An 11,682-nucleotide genomic window follows, 5' to 3' on the forward strand; every position below is an offset into this window, starting at 1 on the left:
TTGTGAAAATCGTCATTTATTAAGTTATTATTCATTTGAAAAAAATGAGGGAAACTTTTCGTTTTCGTTTGATTGCCTGCTTTTGAGTAATAAAATGAAACAAAGAAATTCATTGTGTGAATCCTGCCCCAAAACTCGCCAACGACCCCCAATTCAAAAATTTGCGCGCCAACCCCCCTCGCATCTGTTTTTCCATCATCCTTAGCGTCTTTCGTTTAATCCCGCCTTGGGCCACTTTTCCACCCCCAGATCGACGTCCAGTTCGCCATAAAACATCCCCGCGTGCTCCAATCCGCCCCCGGTGGCCGCTGCGGCCCCCAAGGAGCCAAAAATGTGGCTTCTGTCATCCCTAACCTCTCAAATCCCTGCGCTCCCATTGGCCGGCAAATCTCCCGCCAGCGCATCCATTGTGTTATTGTAGGTACCCCTCTAGCGGAGCATTGCGATGCCATGAACGCTGTGGCGGCTAATCGATGAGTTCTTGTCCACTGTCTTCGCGTTCGCGGTTTGAAAGTGGTGATTTTTAACGAATTAAAGGCTGCCTTGTATGAGATTAGTGCGGCGTCGGCGGATTTTGCTCGCTTTGGCCAGTGGATAAAAGTTTCGCGATGGAAAAACGCATAGAACTCGAAAAACGGGGGAGAAATCCGGACGAGGTAAGTGCTTGCGAGGTGGCGGCGAGGCGGACCACACATGTGCTTGGCCGGGGCTGCGGGAGCCCCGGCATGCCGTTTCGCACTAAACGCTCTTTTCGTAGATTAAGGAGCTTAATCTCGATAACTGCCGGAGCACCAGCATCATAGGACTCACAGACAAATTCTGCAATTTGGAAACCCTGTCACTTATCAATGTGGGGCTCACTTCCCTCAAAGGATTCCCAAAGCTTCCAAATCTTAAGAAACTAGAATTAAGTGACAACAGGTATTGTATCGATAAAACAAGAGGCAGGTAATCAATCGGGGCTGTTCTAGGATAAACAATGGACTTAACTTACTGGAAACAAGTCCCAAATTAACGCATCTCAATTTAAGTGGCAACAGAATCAAAGATTTAGCGACGCTTGAACCGTTAAAAAATTTCAAACATCTCAAAAATCTCGATCTCTTCAATAACGAAGCCACAACTGTGGAGAACTACAGAGAGAAAATTTTCAAAATGATACCAAGCCTTAAATATCTCGATGGGTGAGTTTAAACGGCCATTTTGGCGTCACCATCATCTCGAGATTTATTATTTTGCATTTTATTGCATCATTCATCAAATTGTTATATGCTTGAAAAGCCCATTATTGACCTTTAAACAATATTTCTTTCACAAAAGCCTCTGCATCACCGACAATTATTTTCAAATATCGAATGTTTCAGAAATGAGCTACAATACAAGTTTGTGGTTTAAATGGAACGCCCAAAATTATATTGCATTTTAGACCTAGCTTTTAATTCTAGTCTGGTTGATGATTTTTTTGACGAAATCACGCTTTAAAAAATAGGAGTTTTACCACTTTAAAGAGGAAATTAGGAACTTAAAAAACAAGAAGAAAGTTATGCCCAAGGTTAATATTTTTAAGTAAAAAGATTTTAACATTTAAAGGTCAATAAGGGACTATTTTCTCACTGTTTTATTATTTTATTGTAAGCAATGCAGATACGCGAGTCTATTTTTGCTCGTTTTGAGCCCCGATTTTATCGAAGTAGGTTTAAGGATCACCTGCTTTATTGTTAACTCTGTTTTGAATAAAGATTTGATGCGGAGGACCGCGAGGCCGACGACACCGACGGCGAGGAGGAGGTGAACGGCAACGACGACGACTCTGAGGAAGAGGGAAGCTCTGAAGAGGATGAAGATCTGGAGGAGAGCGTGGGTTTGGGCGCCGTGTATTCGGAAAATCTGGATGAACTGTCAGATGAGGGTGATTATGAGGCTGGTGAGGAGGAAGAAGATGAAGACGGTATTGAGGAGGAGGAGGAAGAGGAGATCGTGGAGGAGGATGCACAATCACCTGATGGTAACTATTCGTGGTGGTTTGGATATTGTCTAATGTGTTTTTTAAAGTTTCAAGGGGTAAAAAGAGAAAACACGAAGACGGTGAGGGCAATTAAAATGTGTTATACTGTAGTGATATGAACTATTGACCAATGATTGTGTCTCCATTTTGTGAGAAGAGACGTCACCCCTGGCTGTGGTATCATACTTTACAAAAATCAGATTACTGATACTATAATATGCTAAATTGATATTCTAAATTTGGGAAAAAATTCAGTGGTAGTTTTATTATAGTTGTAAAGTATTTCCTTGTAGCAGCCAGTTGTTGTTAATGTAAGTCAATGATGGAATATATTTTGTACAGGAACACTTGTTCCAATATAGATTATATGTATTAGTAGTTTAGTACGTTTGCATAGCTAAGTTATTGGTTTTTTACTTTTTGTTATTTTTTTAAACATGGTAGGTCAATAAACTTCATTTGATAAGGATTTCATAATTTAATGCACTTTGCAAGTAATAACACTTGAGTGAAGTTTATTGTTAATGTTAAGGCTATGTTGACGTCTTTTGTTAATGGTATTACAGCTAGGAGTCATAATAGACAGAAAAACGAAAATAAAATATATACAGTACAAAATTTTTAAACATTTTATACAGTTTAGTATTAATCTGCAAAAAGATTTTTTAATATTGTCTGTTATGAAGCCTTCTGTATCAAATTTAACTTATATATAGATATGGATATCAAAACTATATTTCTAATTGGGGAATTTCTTAAGCATTAAAACAAGAGACATTATTTTATTCACTAGTAAGCCTTATTTTTCAAACAATTAGGAGTCATTTCTTTGCATAAAGTCTAGCGAAGTTAAAATACATTTTTTTGTATGTATTGCAACATCACAAATACAATGCTCAACAATTCCTTAATTATTGGTATTTTGTTGTTACTTATTAAATCTATTCTCAGATTTTAAAATATTATAGATCTTTCAATGATTAGTGGAATATGCTATATCTTGTGTAATGGATAATCTCTTGTAATTTCAGTTAAATACACAGTTTAGTATAAACCTTTTTTCACCCCACACTTATCAAACACGAAAAAAATCGGAAGTTATTGTTACGTTTATTTATCCAATAAATTAAGCCCAACGATTGCCACACTTCCGACCTTGTTACTTCGAAATTTATTGGAATAGTCTGCGTAAAGAACAGTCACAAAAACCAACTTCCTTATTATTTCATTTGCGCTCTAAATTTGTCGATTTTTAATTAAAAAAGTGGGTGGATTGACGCAGTTGCCACACCCATTGTTACCACGTGTCAGGTAAAATTTTCAAAAGTTTGTATAATGGAATGAGCTGCCGTTTAAATCCCAAAAGTAGACCAAAGTCATGAGGTACGGAATTCCAAGCAACTCAAGGTCGTGTTTTGTGAAAAAAAATACAGTGTGAATAATTGTTTTCACAAATGACCAAAAATTCCAGCAGGATTTGATCGGGAATGTGAGATATCATGAATGGAATGTTGATTATGTTTCAACCTGAAGTAGAATCGTATTGATTACACTGTTGGTTTAATTCTACTGTAGGTCGTGACCTTGACTTGGTACAAATTGTTTCCTGTTTTACTCCAGGTTTGTTGCGGGTTTTTACTGGGAAAATGGCCCATAGTTTTGGCTGAAGGAGCGTTTTTTGGTTCACCGTGTATATGGGTGTCTTCGGCCCGAGTACGTCTGCGCCCCCTACCGCCGTCCGCGTCAGTCGCTGCGACTTCAACCTGTTTTACCTACACAAGTTCCCAGACGTTTATTTCATCCTGAAATGTACTAAAATAATATGCGGCTAAAGCTAGAGCTAAAAGTAATACAGTGGATGAGACAGTCGCGGTAGTCGTTGTGCTTACATCACAAGGGACAAAATAGGAAAAAAATCGCAAAAGTGTGAGTGAAAGAGTGCAAGATCTGGGCGGACCATTTTCAAAATTCAAAGAAATGGCAGAAAGTCGAGGCTCTTTATTGGCCAAGTCCGTGCAGAAGCATGCAGGAAGAGCCAAAGAAAAGGTCAGTGACTTTTTTCCCAGTTAGGTTATGTCCTTTGCTCCCGAAATCCAGTGGGAGTATCGGCCACTTGTTGAGGTGTTGTTTAATTAAAATTACCTTGAAGTTACGTGTGCAAACACGAAATAAATAATCCGGTGGCACCGAGATATACGGCTTGTAAATTTCGAAAAATCGGCAAAATATTCCGCCCACGGCCGCTTCGGCCTCTCCAAATAAGCGCATTTGCGCGAATTCTCGCCGAAAAAGTAGCGCATCTTCGTGAATTTATTCGTAAAATTCGCCGCGGGCTCGCGACCATTTTTTCCATGTTTGTATCCTACTTTCCCGCAAAGTGGGCCAGCAGACCTTTCAGGGGCCGCTTTTTACGGCATTTACTCAATGAAAATACGATTTTAAGTCAATTCGAGCCATCTATTTTTATTTGTGATTCGCGTAACTTCAGCAATAGTTGACCGAGCCGTCCAAATAAAATAGCCAGGCCTTAGAATAGCACGTCTTGGCACTTGCTGCCAGCCACACAGGAATTTTCTAACACACCTCGAACCGAAAGATAACCATTTCAAAGTTAAGTACAATGCGGTGTTGAACCAACGTTGTGCAATTGGGACGAGGCGCCTTCGCCCCAAAAACCCCTTTTTCGCATTCTTTCCATCGAAATCATGGGGCCCATGGTTGCCATGGTTACCAATTTGACAATAAGAATTTGTCGGGCGCCAAAAAACAGAACAGTGTTATTTTTAAAACTATCGAATTCGAGGTGAAGTAGTCTCTATGTACACGCGACCGAGTATCCAATTTGTTTCAAAATTAGAAACGAATTTTAAGTGATTAGTCATGTAAACAAACGTGTTTTAATCTTTGTTTTCCTCTTTTGATATGGAAATTTACCTAATCCATGTCACTTAAGTCCTAAATCCAGCAAAGAATTCGATTGAAAGACTGCCTGATTTATGAAATTGTGAAAATTGACTTGGGACCAGTGCCAACGTGGAGTTACAAAGATGCAATTTTACTAAAATAATTTTCAAGTTGATAACTTTTATTGAATTCGCTAAGATTATTATATTACCTATTTTTACAGTACTTGCGTGTACATTATTGTTTGTAAGATATTACATCACAACACCGCAAGCTAATTGTATTGGCATGGAAAACAACTTATCCGAGATTTCCCGAGTGTAATAAAATTTTGGATAGTTTGAAAATTATTCAAGCAGAATAGTTTATTATTGTATGTGTTACTTCAGATATTACAGATGCCAACATGTGATTTATTTTATGGTTGTGGTAGTTTGAGTAAAAGTTTTACAATTGGACACAAATTTTCGATTCAAATCGAACATGACTGTTTTTATTTTGAATAAACTAAACTGTTCAACCCAGACTGTTAAATTATTTTTGTAATTTTTTATTCTAATCGCTCAGAATAAGTACTTAAATTTCTGATAAAGGTGGCCTATGATTTTAAATTAAGTTGGCAACATTGAGAAATGTAGAGACACAAGTTTCTTAAAATAATACACTCGTTAAAAAACAGCAACATTTTGAAAATAAATAAGGTGAATCTTTGGACACATTTTTTTTTTCGAATTTTTAAATTGCCACTTCTGAATTTTATTTTTAAACAACTCCTGATTGTTTTGACATTGGGTTAGTTTTTAGTTTCATTAAATATTGTAGAAATGTGTAAAATTTCTATGGAACTCTTTGCAATGTACTGATGTTAGTAAAATAAAAACCTCTGTATATTCGGTCTATTTTTTTATTTTCTCCAGTATTGCAAACTTAGTAAAGAATGAGATAACAATAATTAAAATTTGGAACAAATTTTACTTACTACAAAGAAAAAATACCGTCAACTCTAATTACAATATCAAATGATCACCCTATATTTATCCGATTTGTCGAAAAAATTCACAAAGGGTTTTTTTGACCAGATGCACTTTTTCATTATAATAAATTGCAGCTATTTCGTAAGTTATTTCTTTGCGGTTTTCCACTCTATTTCTTCCATTTCCAATATGCAGCTCTAACAGATTTTTTCAAAAAACTAAAAATCGGATTTATTGCTACTAATTAGAGCTCTGACCTATTCCAATCTAGATTAGAACAATTTTTTAACTTCAGGTCTAGACATGATCCGTTAAGACTTAATCACTAACATAATCAAAATTTTTCGTTCGAAATTGATAAGCGTTGCTACAACATCGTGAATTGCTATTCGCTCAGGTGTATAATAACAATAATATCATTATGCATACCACGGTAATAAGAGTAAATGGCAAATCGAAAGTGATTATTTTTAACGTTAGAATAATTCTTGAATAAACTGTTAGATTAAAATACAGTTAGCCGTAATGCGGGTGTTTGTAGCACTTGCAAGTTATTTAAAAATAACGAAAGGAGGGCAAAAATTTTTAAACTTGAGTACTTCCGACAGAAGCTTTGGAAATAATCCAAATTGAAAAAAAAAACTCGACTTTTAAAGTAATTAATGGTTGAAGTTTATACTTTGTATTGTGCAGTTGCTTCAGCATTACTCGACCTGACATGCAAATGTGTGACAAAGTAATTACGCAGTAGTAGAAAAAAATATGTTAAAACACAAATAAAACATTTCGCAATCTGGAGATTGTACAAGTGACGCAGGACCTTTGAAGGAATCCGAAGACGTTCTAGAGAAATTGTAAGAAACGTGAAATGTTAGATAAATCCACGCGAGTGACCTTTCGAAGAGTGAAAATGGCCCCAAGCTATGCACTTCTAACATTACACGAGGGCACAACAGGTCCGTTGCACACGCTCTACTAATTCCGATCTGTTTTATATTTGTTCGGGGGAACAATGGCCACAGTTCGATTGTGAGATAAATCTTCACACATCTTCGCATTCCATCTGTGGTGTTTCGTAAAACCGGCGGTGGGCAGAGGACCACTCACGCGCGCTCAGAATGGAAAGTAATGATTTTAAGGCGTGCGTGTGCGAAGAGGAAAAATTGACGAATTGATGAATTCGTCGAGAAAGTGCAAATGTCAACATTCCTCTTCCAGTGTCATTGAAAATCGCCAAAGAAAAAATCGCGATTACGTTCACCGAGTTGCATGTTTGCAATTATTTAAATGATAATTGTTGAAAGCAGGAAATTGTCCTGGAAAAGGCGTTATCGGTAAGACGGGTTGCGTTCCTCGAAATTAGAAAGCTAACGCTCCGAATCGAATTATTTCCATAAAACTAGTTTTCGAGAGAGAATCTTCGTGGATTCAATTATTTTTCGGTGTTCTCACGACGGTATTTATAAAATTACAAAATTGGGTTAAGAGTCGACGTGAAAAGAAGTCGAGATTCTAAAATTAGAGACGCGGCTTTGGTGCATACGGGACACAAATTAGCTGTTTAACACCGAAGGTCGCTTTTTATTAAAAAATATTCAAAGAACTTTGCACAATGGTAATTAACTTCATTATAAGGCCACGCCTTGATGAAAATTTTGAATTCGATTGTTGTACGCGAAAGCCAATTGTTATATAAGAAAATCATCCAAGTAAATTGGGGACAAAGATTGCAACTTCCGCAAAAATATAATAAAAATGACTAAGAAAAAATCGAATTAGCTAATATACCTGGCTTATGAGCAGCTTACATTTGTCTAGAAATTGTTTACATCAAGCGAGTCCGACCAAAAGAAAAATCGAAAAATGTACTATTTTGAATTGAAATAGACTTCATAACTAAATTAATTTTTGTTACTAAATTCCTTACTGATAAAAACATTACTCATTATTTGGTTATTGTGAGCGGGTTTAGTTGGGACATCCTGTATTTATCGACAATAAACGAATAAACAGCTATTTTTACTGTCCATTGCCAATAAACGGGATTTTTGTGATTTTAAATGTTTTATTTTTTGCTTACATAAAGCGAATAAAATTGTAAGGATTCTGCTTGCAGCGTTTTTGACTCTTCTCCGCTAATAAGCTTCAGTGAAGCCCTAAAACTCGAGTCGATTAAAATTTAATCGCTCGAAATTTTATCATTTGTTTTAATGATATGGTGCCGGGGTGAATACATAATCACGGAATGAATCATATGGGAGCCAGTGGTGATATAATTTAAAAAGGTCATGCTTGGCATTAGCACAGAATCTATAATTTATGAAACATTTTTTAAGGTAAATAACCTTCGTCGCTTTCCTTTATTTCGATTTTTTCGAGCAGACGGTATGAATGAGCGCCAGTTGCGATAATATTTAATTGAATTATCAATTCAGTGGCATTGCATAATACATTTTGAGCGGAAAGTGTCTATTGAGCACATTGTGTAACACAAAAACGTCATTGTGTTTGAAATAAAAATTCAAGTCGGAGTTAATGCATCAGACGGAGTCTATTTCCATAACGTAAATAAATAGTTTATCGATGAAACTGCAGTAATTACAATTTGACGTCACGTCCAGTTCCAAAATCAACAAATAATCGCCGGTGGAGCGAAAATTTGCGGCGGAAATCGATGTTTTATAGGGTGATGAACTTCGCAGTATAACCACTGGGTTTATTTCGGTAATAAGTGCACTTTTAGCGCGGAGTCTTGCCGACCTTGGTGTGTTTTTCGGCGGCTGAGATTACTTCAAAAATAGATTTTTCGCAAATTTGACACAAACTGCGGTCGCCCCGTGTTGATAATAACCGATTTGATGGCAGGAAGAACGTGTTAATATCACTCGTTAATTTCTGTTTACAGATATTGCAAAATCTTGGGAAGGTCGACCGGACAGCGGACGAAATCTTCGACGAGCACTTGCAGAATTTTACAAGACAGCAGAACGCAGCGAATAGAATACAGAAAGAATTCAACAACTACATAAGGTGTATACGAGGTAAATGAGGCGGTTTCCGTCCGTCGATTTGTACATTTTTGGGATTTTTCAGCTGCACAAGCGGCTTCGAAATCACTCCTCGAAGCGATCGGTGAGACATACGAGAGTCAATGGACCGGTCACGATCTTCTCTACGTCCAAACACAACAAATCGACATGTTATGGCAAGATTTTAGCCATAAACTGGCCGATCAGGTGCTCCTTCCATTGAACACCTACCAGAGTCAGTTCCCGGAAATGAGGGTCGGTGAAAAATTTGTCTAAGGGCCTGGCAATTAATATGTGTTTTAATTGTAGAAAAAAATCGACAAGAGGGGTAGAAAATTGGTAGATTTTGACAGTCAGAGGCACAGTTTTCAGGCGCTTCAGACGAATATGAAAAAACGGGACGACGCGAAAATCGCAAAAGGACGCGAGCAGTTAGAAGAAGCCAAAAGGACTTACGAAATGTTAAATTCGGAATTACACGATGAGCTTCCCGCGCTTTATGATTCCAGGATATTGTTTTATGTGACGAATTTGCAATCGCTTTTTAATGCCGAACATGTTTTCCATTCGGAGGCCTCGAAAGTAAGTTCAACAAATTTAGAAAAACGTAAACGTTTCTTTGGTCGAATTTTAGATTTACGGCGAACTAGAGTCAGTGGTTGACAAGCTGGCAACGGACAGCCAGCGGGGGTCGTATAGTCTTAAGAAAACCAACGGCTCTAGTCTGCCCCGTCCGGCCGACAAAAACTCGTCACCCTTAATAATCAACAATATTTCACCGATTTCTTCACCTCATCGTAAGTAAATCTTTAATTTCACGTGCGACTTTCACAATTAATTGACTAATTTGTTGTTTTCTTTTTGTTTTATTTATATAACTAACAATTTCAATGTTGCGTGTGTTTTGCAGCCGAAGACCTTACACAATCCCCAACTAAAAAAGATCCACCTAAAAACGAAACGACGCAACTGTACGCTAATGACCCGACACCAACAACTCCTCCCAAATCAAATTCAACTCCGGCAACTCCCGTCGAACCTGTAACTCCTCCTGCGAAAACCAATCCCCCTGAAACAAACGGAGAGACAACTCCCGATGGTAAAACTCCCTCCCAAGAACCTAGCGCCCCTGCTAATGAGAAAGCCAGTATTAACAATGCCCAAAACAATAAAAATGTCCAGGAATTGTACGATATTCCCGTGGGTAAGTAGATAGTGCATGGTAGGGTTAGATTTAATGTGGTGGTAACGTTGAGACTGAGTTGGGGGAAATTTCTAGGCGCTAGTACTGATAATTTGCCACCAGGTGTCTTGTATAGAGTCAAGGCGACTTATAAATACAACAGGGAGGATGTTGACGAGTTGTCGTTTGATGTTGGGGAGATAATTCAAGTGGTGGAGTATGATGACCCAGAGGAACAGGTTTGTGGCGACGTTTCGTCGTTTTGTTAATTATTTCTGGGTTTGTTTTCAAGGAGGAGGGATGGCTGATGGGTCTGAAGGAAAATACCGGGGAGAAAGGGATGTTTCCGGCGAATTTCACGAGGCCACTCTAGACCAATCAAATAAGGGGTGGATCTGTCAAATACTAACAAAGGACTTCCAGGATAGTCCAAGTGCCTTATGTGAATTTGTTTTATTTTTACAATGCTCACTGTTAATTTATTCACTTATACTATACATGATATTATTTACAGATTTTATTCCTTGAATTATGTAAAAGATCTGATTTTAATTGGTAATTCGGTAATTAGCGTTAAGTACAAATCTGATATAATCAAATAATGCTTGCTCATGTATGCCTAAAAACGGAACATTTCTTCTAATCAAATAATTATAGACTTAAGATTTACAATAATTTTAATGCATTTTTCCATACCAGCACTATGAACATGAACATTTTTTCAGCCTAGTCATCAAAACACTGCTCAAATTTGATAATAAATTTCCACTGTTTAAAGCTAGTCACTTCGGGAAAATCGCATCAAGGTGTTTCGGGATCAATCAATTCAGGTGCCAAGAGGATAAGTGACGGAAATTTGTAAATATTTACATTGTTAAAGTGATTGAAGTAATTATGTTGTTGTTATTTTCTTCACGTTTTCTTCAAATGTTCATATTTGTGCCTTAAATATATTATATCTCGTTACTTTTGGTTACGTTAGTTAGATCTGCTATTCAGGCGAAGGAATGTTATGTGTAGTAAATATTCTGTACAATAAAATGTAACTTATTTTTACTCAGTTAATATGTTTTAATATTTTATTATTATTAACTAATTTTAAGTAGAGTGTATGTTCGGATTATGTTACAATAAAGATAATTATTATGGTACAGGGTCTTTTTCTAAACCTCAGACATCAAATTTGGCACTACCCCAATTCATTTAACGAGTAACAGGAATTTTGCACTACAATAATCTTACCTTTTGTGTTTCCGACCAAAAGATTCGGGTTTTTCAGGCTCTTAGACCTTGAACATTATTTTTTGCAGTATTTTTCGGATCTTCACTGTTTTTGTAAAAAACCCATAATATTGTCAGTGCTGCCAACTGATTTTTCTATGCCCTTCACAAACTTATTAAAACGGGGCTTTGTAATTGTAGTTTTTCTGTCTTCTAGTACTGGGGCACGTAATGGTTTCGAAATTTTCATTCAAAGCGAATGAATAGTTGGGTAAATAAGCAAAAAAGGCGAAAGAATCGATGACAGCTGTCAAATTTTGCCATGTTTACTTCCGGGTCAGCCTGTGGTTGAAGCTCGAATTTTGG

General features: G+C 37.1%; 2 protein-coding genes and 1 long non-coding RNA gene across 5 annotated transcripts; all 3 read left to right on the forward strand.

Moving 5' to 3' along the window:
* Window positions 1–417: 417 nt before the first annotated feature.
* Mapmodulin (mapmodulin) lies at window positions 418–3,059 on the forward strand. Its single transcript, XM_008197033.3, has 5 exons — window positions 418–656; window positions 758–921; window positions 972–1,184; window positions 1,740–2,005; window positions 2,053–3,059. The coding sequence occupies exons 1-5, from the start codon at window positions 609–611 to the stop codon at window positions 2,097–2,099; spliced, it is 738 nt and encodes a 245-aa protein (XP_008195255.1). The 5' UTR covers window positions 418–608; the 3' UTR covers window positions 2,100–3,059.
* Window positions 3,060–3,801: 742 nt separating this feature from the next.
* On the forward strand, window positions 3,802–11,246 carry Amph (Amphiphysin). Of its 3 annotated transcripts, none has more exons than XM_008197003.3 (8): window positions 3,802–4,051; window positions 8,789–8,924; window positions 8,977–9,167; window positions 9,222–9,494; window positions 9,547–9,709; window positions 9,823–10,116; window positions 10,219–10,334; window positions 10,388–11,246. In XM_008197003.3, exons 1-8 carry the CDS (start codon window positions 3,983–3,985, stop codon window positions 10,466–10,468), a joined length of 1,323 nt encoding a protein of 440 aa, XP_008195225.1. In that variant the 5' UTR covers window positions 3,802–3,982; the 3' UTR covers window positions 10,469–11,246. The 3 variants fall into 3 exon arrangements, with proteins under 3 accessions (XP_008195225.1, XP_008195230.1, XP_966444.1); XM_961351.5 differs by having other exon boundaries at window positions 3,804–4,051; window positions 10,192–10,334; XM_008197008.3 differs by lacking the exon at window positions 9,823–10,116 and having other exon boundaries at window positions 3,803–4,051; window positions 10,192–10,334.
* LOC107399192 (uncharacterized) lies at window positions 4,963–5,572 on the forward strand. The gene is made up of 2 exons (XR_001575863.2): window positions 4,963–5,079; window positions 5,133–5,572. It is a non-coding gene; the product is annotated as an uncharacterized LOC107399192 (long non-coding RNA).
* Window positions 11,247–11,682: the final 436 nt, after the last annotated feature.

The sequence above is a fragment of the Tribolium castaneum genome, chromosome 4, assembly GCF_031307605.1.
Source record: "Tribolium castaneum strain GA2 chromosome 4, icTriCast1.1, whole genome shotgun sequence".
Taxonomy (NCBI): Eukaryota; Metazoa; Arthropoda; class Insecta; order Coleoptera; family Tenebrionidae; genus Tribolium; species Tribolium castaneum.

Excerpts from the sequence above, each read along its gene's own strand:
- Amph (XM_961351.5), top strand. The coding sequence starts at position 3,983 with ATGGCAGAAAGTCGAGGCTCTTTATTGGCCAAGTCCGTGCAGAAGCAT. Across the intron at positions 4,052-8,788 it reads CAGGAAGAGCCAAAGAAAAG|ATATTGCAAAATCTTGGGAA; the intron begins GTCAGTGACTTT and ends TTCTGTTTACAG. Across the intron at positions 10,335-10,387 it reads ATGATGACCCAGAGGAACAG|GAGGAGGGATGGCTGATGGG; the intron begins GTTTGTGGCGAC and ends TTTGTTTTCAAG.
- Mapmodulin (XM_008197033.3), top strand. The coding sequence starts at position 609 with ATGGAAAAACGCATAGAACTCGAAAAACGGGGGAGAAATCCGGACGAG. Across the intron at positions 1,185-1,739 it reads AGCCTTAAATATCTCGATGG|ATTTGATGCGGAGGACCGCG; the intron begins GTGAGTTTAAAC and ends TTTTGAATAAAG. Across the intron at positions 2,006-2,052 it reads GGATGCACAATCACCTGATG|TTTCAAGGGGTAAAAAGAGA; the intron begins GTAACTATTCGT and ends TGTTTTTTAAAG.